Source organism: Babylonia areolata, chromosome 1 (assembly GCF_041734735.1).
Source record: "Babylonia areolata isolate BAREFJ2019XMU chromosome 1, ASM4173473v1, whole genome shotgun sequence".
NCBI classification, from domain to species: domain Eukaryota; kingdom Metazoa; phylum Mollusca; class Gastropoda; order Neogastropoda; family Buccinidae; genus Babylonia; species Babylonia areolata.
In genome coordinates this window covers 88,933,732-88,946,231 of record NC_134876.1, presented here as the reverse complement: position 1 = coordinate 88,946,231, position 12,500 = coordinate 88,933,732, and the positions used below count along the sequence as shown (strand labels likewise).

The 12,500-nt window shown below is 45.9% G+C and overlaps 1 protein-coding gene across 1 annotated transcript in view; it reads left to right on the top strand.

Annotated features, from left to right (window-relative positions):
* LOC143288922 (dynein beta chain, ciliary-like) overlaps positions 1-12,500 on the top strand; it is a 77,370-nt gene that overhangs the window by 63,056 nt on the left and 1,814 nt on the right. Inside the window, 10 exon segments of the mRNA XM_076597599.1 lie at positions 179-349; positions 1,921-2,043; positions 2,811-3,004; positions 4,316-4,592; positions 5,214-5,441; positions 6,005-6,156; positions 7,178-7,337; positions 8,152-8,394; positions 11,559-11,747; positions 12,038-12,407. Of these exon segments, the coding sequence (XP_076453714.1) occupies positions 179-349; positions 1,921-2,043; positions 2,811-3,004; positions 4,316-4,592; positions 5,214-5,441; positions 6,005-6,156; positions 7,178-7,337; positions 8,152-8,394; positions 11,559-11,747; positions 12,038-12,407 (2,107 nt within the window).

The following is a 12,500-nucleotide window of genomic DNA, read 5'->3' as shown; positions in this document are numbered from 1 at the left end:
GCATGCATGCAGGTGTGTGCACACGCATGCGCGCACGTGTAGTGCCAAAAAACAACAACAACAAAAAACAAAAAACTTTAGTCCTTTAGATAGTCTGCAACCGAGACTAAAAGACAGAGAAACCGCATAGGAAGAAAGCAGCGAATCACCACCAATCCATTTCCACTCCCTCCCACAGGCCTTCAGCGTGGTGTTCGACAAAGCCATCGACCGAGCCGAGCCTGCCGAGGAGGTGAAATCGCGGGTGAACAACCTGATCGACTGCATCACCTACTCCGTCTTCATCTACACCACCCGGGGTCTCTTTGAGAAGGACAAGCTCATCTTCACCACCCAGATGACCCTTCAGGTATGGTGGGCAAGGAGTGTATATTAAATAAAAACAAGCCAAGCCATATTACTTGTGGTAGCTTAGCCGACCGCAAAGGGGTTATTTCACGGCTGTGGACTCTCCTAGTTCTGTGCCAGCTTGACTATATTGATTATGATCGACCTCTGTTACCGATTAAGGTATTTGCATTTGGCGACTCATATTCAGATGACTGTAGAAAATGCAGAGCCAGTTGTGGGTGGGTGGTGGAGGAAGGGGTGGTTTGTTTGACCGTTGGGAAGGATTGGAAGCGGGCAGAGGAATGGAGGATTGTGAATGCAAGTGGACAGGAATAATGATGAAAGAAAGAAAGAAAGAAAGACGACGTGGTGTGTCTGTGTGCATGCATTCGTAAATGCGACCATGATATGCGCGCACGCGTGTGTGTGTGGTCATAAGCGTGTATATGCGTTTGGATGGGTATGTTTGTTTGAATAAGTGTGGTTAGCGTATACACGTGCGCGTGTGTATGGGCAGAAACGACCAACAGACGAAAAAAAGAAAAGAAAAAAGAAGAGAGAGAGAGAGAGAGAGAGAGAGACAGAGAGAGAGAGAGAGAGAGAGAGAGAGAGCAGTCCTCTCCGTTTCATATATATTTGCTTGCAAAAAAACAAAAACGAAAAAACAAAACAAAAAACACTCCCCAACCGACCCACTCCACTGACTCACCAACAACTAAACAGCCTCACGACTTGACACTCCCGTACCGATCCACTCCACTGAATCACCAACAACTAAACAGCCTCACGACTTGACACTCCCGTACCGACCCACTACACTGACTCATCAACAACTAAACAGCCTCACGACTTAACACTCCCGTACCGACCCACTACACTGACTCACCAACAACTAAACAACCTCACGACTTAACACTCCTATGCCGATCTGTTCCACTGACTCACCAACAACTAGTCTCACGACTTAACACTCCCCTAACGACCCACTCCACTGACTCACCAACAACTAAACAGTCTCACGACTAAACACTCCAATGCCGATCCAATCCGCTGACTCACCAACAACTAAACGGCCTCACGACTTAACACTCCCCTAACGACCCACTCCACTGACTCACCAACAACTAAACAGCCTCACGACTAAACACTCCAATGCCGATCCGATCCACTGACTCACCAACAACTAAACAGCCTCACGACTAAACACTCCATGCCGATCCGATCCACTGACTCACCAACAACTAAACAGCCTCACGACTTAACACTCCAATGCCGATCCAATCCACTGATTCATCAACAGCTAAACAGCCTCACGACTTAACACTCCCCTGCCGATCTGATCTACTGACTCACCAACAACTAAACAGCCTCACGACTTAACACTCCCCTGCCGATCTGATCCACTGACTCACCAACAACTAAACAGCCTCACGACTTAACACTCCCCTACCGACCCACTCCACTGACTCACCAACAACTAAACAGCCTCACGACTTAACACTCCCCTACAGACTCACTCCATTGACTCACCAACAACTAAACAGCCTCACGACGTTTCCATCTCTCCCTTCCCCTATTGGCTTTCTGCAGGTCCTGACCATGAACAATGAAATCAACGCCGTGGAGTTGGACTTCCTGCTGCGTTTCCCCGCCACCCCCAACGTCACCACCCCTGTGGACTTCATGAGCAACAACTCCTGGGGCGGCATCAAGGTCAGGGGTCGTACGTGCGTGTGTGTGTGTGTGTGTGTGTGTGTGTGTGTGTGTGTGTGTGTGAGAGGGTTTGGGGTGTGCTGTGAGACTGTTATGACTTGAGGTGTGGTCGTGCTAAAGTTTGAACGAATCAATTCTAATGATTTGTAAGCTCAATTATTATTAACGGGCTAATTCAACCACACCTTTTTTCGTTATTATTATTATTGTTATTATTATTATTTTTTTTTAACAAATGTGCATGTGCATGAGTCACAAGTAATAACTTTTCGTGTCATAACTGATATATAGTTTTTTTCTAGTATGATTAAATTTGATGCTTATTATGACGTCATATTTGTGCGAAAACGATCATTGGTAAGATAAACTGCATTGAAAAAAATACTTTGGCTAACGATGAATAATTATTCTTTTCTTGAAAAAACAAACAGAAAAGAAAGATAACTCAAACTCCATTTCCGGGGGAAAAAAAAAGAACAAAAACAAAACAAACGACAACAACAACAACAAGAACAACAAAACAAAAAAAACAAAAATGTACAAGTAACACCATAAACATTACAACACAATCCTGTATCGAAAACAAACAATCCTCTCACCTCTTCCCCCCCCCCCCCTCACCCACTCACCCTCTCCTCCTCCGCCCCTTTTCCACTCCTCCACCCTCCCCCTCCCCGCACTCCCCCCCCCGACCCCCCGCAAACCTTCTCACCCACCACCACCACCACCACCACCACCACACCCCTAACCCATCACCTCCCTTAAAGGCTCTGGCAAACCTGGACGATTTCCGGAACCTGGACCGTGACATCGAGGGCTCTGCCAAGCGCTGGAAGAAGTTCGTGGAGAGCGAGTGCCCCGAGAAGGAAAAGTTCCCCCAGGAGTGGAAGAACAAGACCTCCCTGCAGAAGCTGTGCATGATGCGGGCCTTGCGTCCTGACAGAATGTCCTATGCCGTCAGGTCAGTGTTTGAGAGAAAGAACTTGTTTTTTGTTTGTTTGTTTGTTTTGTTTTGTTTGTTTGTTCTCTTTTCGCCTTCTTCTTAAAAAAAAAAAAAAAAAATATCAGGGACACATCTGTTAGGGGAGGTGTGTGTGTGTGTGTGTGTGTGTGTGTGTGTGTGTGTGTGTGTGTGTGTGTGTGTGTGTGTGTGTGTGTGCGTGTGCGTGTGTGTGTGTCCCCGCAACTGCATCCATTTCTCATTAACCTCACACCATATTGGGCTTCCGCTTGACCCGACAGATTGACAGACATCAAGGACATCTCTTGCATTGTACCTTTCCCTTTGATCGTCACTCTCAACAAAAAGATTACTAGGGAGAGCTAATGATCAGTTGATCAGTTTTTTTCCCCTCACACATACTTTTTGTTGTTGTTGTTCTTGTTTTCGTTGTGTCCCACTATCTGCACCATTCCAGTGCTACCCTCCCCCGCCCCCCACCGACCCTCAGCCCCCACCTCCACTATCCCTCCATGCCTCTCACGTCGAGTCCCTTACCGCTCCTCTCCATCTCTGTATGCGTGTTTGTCAGTGTGTGTGTGTGTGTGTGTGTGTGTGTGTGTGTGTGTGTGTGTGTGTGTGTGTGTGTGTGTGTGTTTCTTTGTCCTTTTGTCTCTGTGTGCTTCTGTATCTGTCTGTCTGTCTGCCTGTCTCTCCATATGTCTATCTCTCTCCCGCCACCCCCCTCTCTCTCTTTCATTCCTCCTTTCTCTCTAATAATCACATGCAAGGTTAGAAGCATTTGTTTGTAATTATAATGAATAAATAAATGAATAGATAGACAGATGAATGAATAAATGAATGAACGAAAAAAAAACCCAACAAAACAAAAACAAAACAAAACCGACATCCCGCAAGATCCAGAGCATTTAGTTTTTCCTCAGTATTCCTCCCCCCTCCCTTGATCAAACTTTGTGTTCTGTGGCGGATTTATTTATTTAGTCATGTATTTATTCATTTGTGTATTGATTATTTAACCAATTAATTAATTTATTTGTGTATTCATTCATTTATTCATGTATACATTTATTTATTCATTTGTTTATTCATTCATTTATTTATTTAACTATTTATTCATTTAGTTATTTACTTATTCATTTCTTTATTCATTCATATAAGCGTTTATTCACATATTGTTTTTGACGTGGTCGCCCTTTCATTATTATATTTAACAAAACGTTGTCAACCATTCTTTTATTGTAGGGATAATAAAAGCATTTTTGTAACTTATATATTACATCTCGTGTCTCCATCACAAAAAAACAACAACAGCGGCTTCGTGGAAGAGAAGCTGGGTACCAAGTACACGGAGGGCCGAGCTGTAGAGTTCGCCAAGTCGTACGAGGAGTCCGGGCCGGGTACGCCCGTGTTCTTCATCCTCTCACCCGGGGTGGATCCCTTGAAGGACGTGGAGGCTTTGGGCAAGAAGCTGGGCTTCACCGAGGACAACCGCAACTTCCACAACATCTCCCTGGGCCAGGGCCAGGAGATTGTGGCCGAGCAGGCCATGGAGCTGGCTGCCAAGGAAGGCCACTGGGTGGTTCTGCAGGTGAGGGGTGTCATCGTCGTCGTCGTCGTTGTTGCTGTTGTTGTTGTTGAATGTTTCTTTTTTTGGTTGGTTGGTTTGGTTTGTTGGTGTGGTTTGGCTGGTTTTGATGGGTAGGTGGGTTGGTGGTAGTTTAAAAAAAGATATTTATTGGCGTGTGTGTGTGTGTGTGTGTGTGTGTGTGTGTGTGTGTGTGTGTGCGCGTCAGAGAGAGAGAGAGGAGCGTACACGCTCTGCGTTTGTCACCATTTCAGTCTGCCTGTCAAGTAAGCAATTGAATGAATAAACATAAAAAACAACAACAACGAATAATTAAGCAAGTAACTAAATAAATATGATGTATGAATGAAGGAGGGAGGGAAAGAAGCAACAATTTTATTAATAAATAAAGAAATAAATACATTATTCAATAGTGAATTAATGAACTAATGAATAAATAACCTACCAACAAACCAAATGAACGAACGAACGAGAGAGAGAGCGAGCGAGCGAACGAACGAACGAATGAATGAAAGAACGAACGAACAAACCAACAAAAAACAAACCACAAAAAACCCCGCGGTAAAAATAAAATCTTCCGTTCTCACCCCCGAAATTATTTTTCCACCCCCCAAAACCACACAGAACATTCACCTGGTGGCCAAGTGGCTGCCGAAGCTGGAAAAGAAGATCGAGGAGTACACGGAGGACAGCAACGAGAACTACCGGCTCTTCGTCAGCGCCGAACCTGCGGGCACCCCAGACAACCACATCATCCCGCAGGGCATCCTGGAGTCGGCCATCAAGATCACCAACGAACCGCCCACCGGCATGTTCGCCAACCTGCACAAGGCTCTGGACAACTTCAACCAGGTAAGGTTGTTTTTTTTTCTTGTTTTTTTGGGTTTTTTGTGTGTGTTTTTTAATGTTAGGGTATTGTTGGATTATTAAAGTCTTTTGTTTTTTTTAGCTGGTCAGTGTTGTTGTGTTGTTGGTTTGATTACAGTGTGTGTGTGTGTGTGTGTGTGTGTGTGTGTGTGTGTGTGTGTGTGTGTGTGTGTGTGTGTGTGTGTGTGTGTGTGTGTGTGTGTTATGATGCTGATGCTGATGATGGTGATTATTGTGATTATTATCATTATTGTGATGATGATGACGATTATCATTATTATCGTTATTATTATTATTATTATTATTATTATTATTATTATTATTCCCCCCAGGTGGAGTTTAGCTGGTGAATGTGCTGTTGGGGGTAATTAGTGTGTAGAGAGGCTTTTGTTTTCTTTTTAATTTAATAATGATAATAGCAATGATGATGATGATGATGATGATAATAATACACACACAGAGCACAGATAGGTCAAAGTCGACGTTTGCTTACAAACACGACTCCCATTTTTTTTTTAATTTGATTTGATTTTATTCTTAAAACAAAGGACACCATGGAGATGTGTGCCCGGGAGACGGAGTTCAAATCCATCCTGTTCGCTCTCTGCTACTTCCACGCTGTCGTGTGCGAGCGTCGTAAGTTCGGACCCCAGGGCTGGAACCGTGTCTACCCGTACAACACTGGAGACCTTACCATCAGGTGTGTAGGCCTCCTGGAGGCTGCAGGTTAGAGGCAGGTTGTAGGGAAGTGATCACCAATAATCAGAGTTCGAGGCCCCAGTTCTGGCAAGATGCTGTTCTTTCTTTCTTTCTGCCTTGTTTCTTTTTTTCTTTTTATTCCCACCTGGCTTATATTGACGCTGAGCTGATATCACAGACTGACGTAAGGTTACAGTTTTGGGGCCAACAGCAAAATGAGAGCTGTCTGATCAATGGTTTCTCCATTGCAATGTGAAATCATTTACAGCTTAGCCTTTTGTGGAGGACTATGACTCTCAAACTAGGAGGCAAGATTGCATTGGCTCTCAGTGCTGCAGTCTTGGGGGCTAGTTAGCCTTTGGGAACCACCCCAACGCCGACTGTCCTAAAACCCTATTGGCCAAGAGAGTGGGGATTTGTATTGTATTTGTATTTGTATTTCTCTTTTTTTTTTGTCACAACAGATTTGTCTGTGTGAAATCATGTATTAGTTGGATATTAGTTGAACAAGACACTCTCCACTATGATCCAGTTCTAGCCCAGACAGTTGGGACAGCAGTTGCCTGCCTCTGCTGTTCTGACGTCATAGTCGGACACGACTGATTATCATATATTCCCACCTTCCCCTTTAAACGTTTTCCGTCCGTTCCCCCCACACCCCCTCTTATACCGTTCTTTTTTTAACGACTTTATTTTTGTTGTTTATCGTTGGTGTTCAATGTGCTGTTCATTTCTTTTAACGACTTTATTTTTGTTGTTTATCGTTGGTGTTCAATGTACCGTTCTTTTTTTTAACGACTTTATTATTATTATTTTTTTATCAGTGGTGTTTAGTGTGCCGTTCATTTTTTAACGACTTTATTTTTGTTGTTTATGGATGGTGTTTAATGTGCCGTTCTTTTTTAACGACATTTTGTTGTTGTTGATTGATGGTGTTCAGTGTGAACGTGCTGTACAACTACCTCCATCGATGGTGTTCAGTGTGAACGTGCTGTATAACTGCCTCCATTGATGGTGTTCAGTGTGAACGTGCTGTACAACTACCTGGAGGCCAACGCCAAGGTACCGTGGGAGGATCTGCGCTACCTGTTTGGGGAGATCATGTACGGCGGTCACATCACTGACGACTGGGACAGGACCCTGTGCAAAACCTACCTGGAGGTTTTCATGCACGCTGACATGGTCAGTAGATTTTTTTTAGGGGGGGGGGGTGTTGGGGAAGGGGAGGGGTACTGTGCTGGATTGTGTTGTGCTGTGCTGTGTTGTACTGTATTGTATTGTGTTGTATTGTATTGTGTTGTATTGCGATATAATTATTGTTTTGTATTATAAGGGGATGGAAGGGGGTTACTGCGTTGGATTGTGTTGTGTTGTACTGTATTGTATTGCGTTGTATTGTGTTGTATTGTGTTGTTTTGCGATATATTGTGTTGTATTATGAGGGGATGGGAGGGGGTTACTGTGTTGGATTGTGTTGTGTTGTGTTGTGTTGTATCGTGTTGCATTGTGTTGTGTTGTGATGTGTTGTACTGCGTTGAGGGGCATGGGATAGGAAGATGTGTGTGGTAAGTGTATGGAAAGGGGTAGAGTTGGTGGACAAGGGTGGGGGTGGGATAGGCTCTCCGTTTGTTTGTCTGTCTGTCTGGCGGTACATCTGTGTTTCTGTCTGTCTGTCTTCCTCTCTCTCTCTCTTGGTCCCTCTGTGTCTGTCTCTCTCCCTCCCTCCCGCCCCTCTCTGTCTCTCTGTCCGTCTGTCTGTCTTTATGTCTGTCTGTCTCTCTATCAGTCTTCGCGGACACATTGACGTACTCCGTGGGTCTTTATGCAGCACAACAGTCATTCCCAACGTACGGGTTGGGATGATTCGGACAGATGGCTTCATTGATAGGTAGGTGGATGGATGGATACATGATTATACAAACAGTTATACAAACACATATAGACATGATTAACTCTTTCTGTCCTTGTCCTACACCCCCACACACCCCACACACAGCTGGACGGCGAGCTTTACCTGGCTCCGGGCTTCCCAGTGCCTCCGAGCTCAGACTACAAAGGCTACCACAACTACATCGACGAGTGCCTGCCACCCGAGAGTCCTTACCTGTACGGGCTGCACCCTAACGCGGAGATCGAGTTCCTGACTACCCTGTCGGAGAACCTCTTCCGAACCGTGTTCGAGATGCAGCCGAGAGACACGGGCGCTGGCGCCGGCGCTGGCGTCAGTCGGGAAGAAAAGGTTAATTAATGTTGTAGATGTGTGTGTGTGTGTGTGTGTGTGTGTAGGAAGGAATTTTTGTTTAATGTCCCGTCACACATATCGGTGATTGAAGACATTTTGTAAAAGTATTTATGAATACATCTGAGTATTATCGGTTAGAAGGGGTGGGAGATGTGGATGAATGGAGGGTTTGGGGAAACTGGGCAAATGAGGGTAAAAATGTGGGTGAAATTTGAAAGAAAAACAAAACAAAAAAACAAACAAACAAACAAAAAAAAACCCTCTAAATACAGTTACAGGAAATTACTTAAAGGACTTCGTAAAAGAGAAGTCGTTAAACTGACAAGCGAAACAACTGATAATGAATGCAAAAAGTCAAAAACATCAACGTTCTCAGTCACTTGTGAAGACACACTTTCGTGTACAAAAGGCTTCATCAAGCTACAGTGAAAAATTATATGTTCAATTGTCAGGTTATTAAAGCACATACACTTGACATTAGAACAATACTTGGTCCGTAATGAATTTGATAATAGTCTGGGAGCTAAGCTCAGAATTGGTCTGCGAATCGGACCAAAGTCTGAGAGAGTCAACTGACGAGGTTTTAGACTTGAATTCAAGCACCTATAAAAGTCTCTTTCTAGTATATTGCTTATTTCCTTGTATGACAATGGGCAATATACTTTTATACTATCTATATGATTTTTTGCTCCCCTTTTTGCTGCCCTATCTGCTTGGTCGTTATAACGGAATCCAGAGTGGGATGGTATCCAACAAAAATCAACATTTGTACCCTTCACAAATAGGGAGTGCAATAAATACCTAATTTCAAAAAATAAATCTTCTCTTTGATTATTCTCAAAAAGGAGCAAACCTTTTAAGACAGATTGAGAATCAACACAAAATAGGATATTACTTATTATGATTGGTATATCAACAAGATGATTTAAAGCCATAAGGATGGCCACCAATTCAGCTGTAAAAATTGAATGTGTGTGTGTGTGTGTGTGTGTGTGTGTGTGTGTGTGTGTGTGTGTGTGTGTGTGTGTGTCTGTCTGTCTGTCTGTCTGTCTGTGTGTGGCTGTGTGTGGCTGTGTCTGTGCTTGTATATATTTTTATGGCTCAGTCTTGTATGTGTGTATTATGTATACATGTTCAAATACATGCACGTAGGTAAGTATGCATGTACATCAAACGGCATACACACACACACACACACACACACACACACACACATACACACACATATATATTCACCGTCCCCCACACATCCACATCTCACCCAACTAACACACCCACAAACACACCCTGATCACCCACACCACCACCACCACCTTCTTGCCCTTAGCTCCTCCCCCCCCCCAACCGCCCTCCTTTGTACAGGTGTTATCCTCCTCCCGCCCTTCACATTGTACAGGTGAATAACATTCTGGATGAGATAGTGGAAAAACTACCCGACACCTCTAACTCCTCCTCTTTGTACAGGTGAAGAGTATTCTGGACGAGAGCAAGCTACCCGACACCCTCTTACCCTTCTCTCTCCTCTCTCCTGTTTGTACAGGTGAAGAGTAGTTTGGACGAGAGCAAGCTACCCGACACCCTCTTACCCTTCTCTCTCTCCTCCTCTTTGTACAGGTGAAGAGTATTCTGGACGAGAGCAAGCTACCTGACGCCCTCTTACCCTTCTCTCTCCTCTCTCCTGTTTGTACAGGTGAAGAGTATTCTGGACGAGATCAAGCTACCTGACGCCCTCTTACCCTTCTCTCTCCTCTCCTGTTTGTACAGGTGAAGAGTATTCTGGACGAGAGCAAGCTACCCGACGCCCTCTTACCCTTCTCTCTCCTCTCTCCTCTTTGTACAGGTGAAGAGTAGTTTGGACGAGATGATGGAAAAGCTGCCCGAAACCTTTTCACCCTTCTCTCTCTCCTCCTCTTTGTACAGGTGAAGAGTATTCTGGACGAGATCAAGCTACCCGACACCCTCTTACCCTTCTCTCTCTCCTCCTCTTTGTACAGGTGAAGAGTAGTTTGGACGAGATGATGGAAAAGCTGCCCGAAACCTTCTCACCCTTTTCTCTCCCTCCCTCTTTGTACAGGTGAAGAGTATTCTGGACGAGATCAAGCTACCCGACACCCTCTTACCCTTCTCTCTCCTCTCTCCTCTTTGTACAGGTGAAGAGTAGTTTGGACGAGATGATGGAAAAGCTGCCCGAAACCTTCTCACCCTTCTCTCTCCTCTCTCCTCTTTGTACAGGTGAAGAGTAGTGTGGACGAGATGATGGAAAAGCTGCCCGAAACCTTTTCACCCTTTTCTCTCCCCTCCTCTTTGTACAGGTGAAGAGTATTCTGGACGAGAGCAAGCTACCCGACACCCTCTTACCCTTCTCTCTCCTCTCCTGTTTGTACAGGTGAAGAGTATTCTGGACGAGAGCAAGCTACCCGACACCCTCTTACCCTTCTCTCTCCTCTCTCCTCTTTGTACAGGTGAAGAGTAGTTTGGACGAGATGATGGAAAAGCTTCCCGAAACCTTTTCACCCTTTTCTCTCCTCCTGTTTGTACAGGTGAAGAGTATTCTGGACGAGATCAAGCTACCCGACACCCTCTTACCCTTCTCTCTCTCCTCCTCTTTGTACAGGTGAAGAGTAGTTTGGACGAGATGATGGAAAAGCTGTCCGAAACCTTCTCACCCTTTTCTCTCTCCTCCTCTTTGTACAGGTGAAGAGCATTCTGAACGAGATGATGGAAAAGCTGCCCGAAACCTTTTCACCCTTCTCTCTCTCCTCCTGTTTGTACCGGTGAAGAGTATTCTGGACGAGATCAAGCTACCCGACACCCTCTTACCCTTCTCTCTCTCCTCCTCTTTGTACAGGTGAAGAGTAGTTTGGACGAGATGATGGAAAAGCTGCCCGAAACCTTCTCACCCTTTCTCTCTCCCTCCCTCTTTGTACAGGTGAAGAGTATTCTGGACGAGATCAAGCTACCCGACACCCTCTTACCCTTCTCTCTACTCTCTCCTCTTTGTACAGGTGAAGAGTAGTGTGGACGAGATGATGGAAAAGCTGCCCGAAACCTTCTCACCCTTCTCTCTCTCCTTCCTTTTGTACAGGTGAAGAGTATTCTGGACGAGATCAAGCTACCCGACACCCTCTTACCCTTCTGTCTCCTCTCTCCTGTTTGTACAGGTGAAGGGCATTCTGGACGAGATCACAGAGAAGCTGCCCGACGAGTTCAACATGACGGAGATCCAGGCCAAGGTGCCCGTGGAGGAACGCACACCCTACGTGGTGGTGGCCTTCCAGGAGTGCGAGAGGATGAACATGCTCATGTCCGAGATCCGTCGGACCCTCAAAGAGCTGGACCTGGGTCTGAAGGTGAGTCGTGTGGTGTGTGCATGGGTTGGTGGGGTCTGTGTGTGTGTGTGTGTGTGTGTGTGTGTGTGTGTGTGTGTGTGTGTGTGTGTGTGTGTGTGTGTGTGTGTGTGTCAACCGTCAGTTGTCCGTCCGTCCGGACTGAAACCTTTCACACGTCATCCTTCTAATCCACCCATACCCTCCCTCCACCCCCCCACCCATCATTGCCCCCCAACCCCCACACCCCACTCCCACACACACACCCGGCCAACTCCCCCTTTACTCCTTTTTTTACCATCTACACTAAACAGGGCGAGCTGACCATCACGGCGGACATGGAGGCGCTGTCCAACGCCCTCTTCCTGGACGTGGTGCCGGACAACTGGGCCAAGCGAGCCTACCCGTCCCTCTTCACCCTGGGCCTGTGGTACGCCGACCTGCTGCAGCGAATCAAGGAGCTGGAGACCTGGACCTCGGACTTCCAGCTGCCGGCGGCCGTCTGGCTGGGCGGGTTCTTCAACCCCCAGTCCTTCCTCACCGCCATCATGCAGCAGATGGCCCGCAAGAACGAGTGGCCTCTCGACCGTATGGTGCTGCAGTGCGACGTCACCAAGAAGACGCGGGAGGACATGGCGGGGCCTCCGCGCGAGGGGGCATACGTGCACGGGCTGTACATGGAAGGTGGGTGTTTAGAAATTTGTGTTGTGTTGTGTTGTGTTGAGTTAGGAGAGTCGTGTTGCCGTGTGAGATGATGTTTCTCGGTTTTTCTTCCAG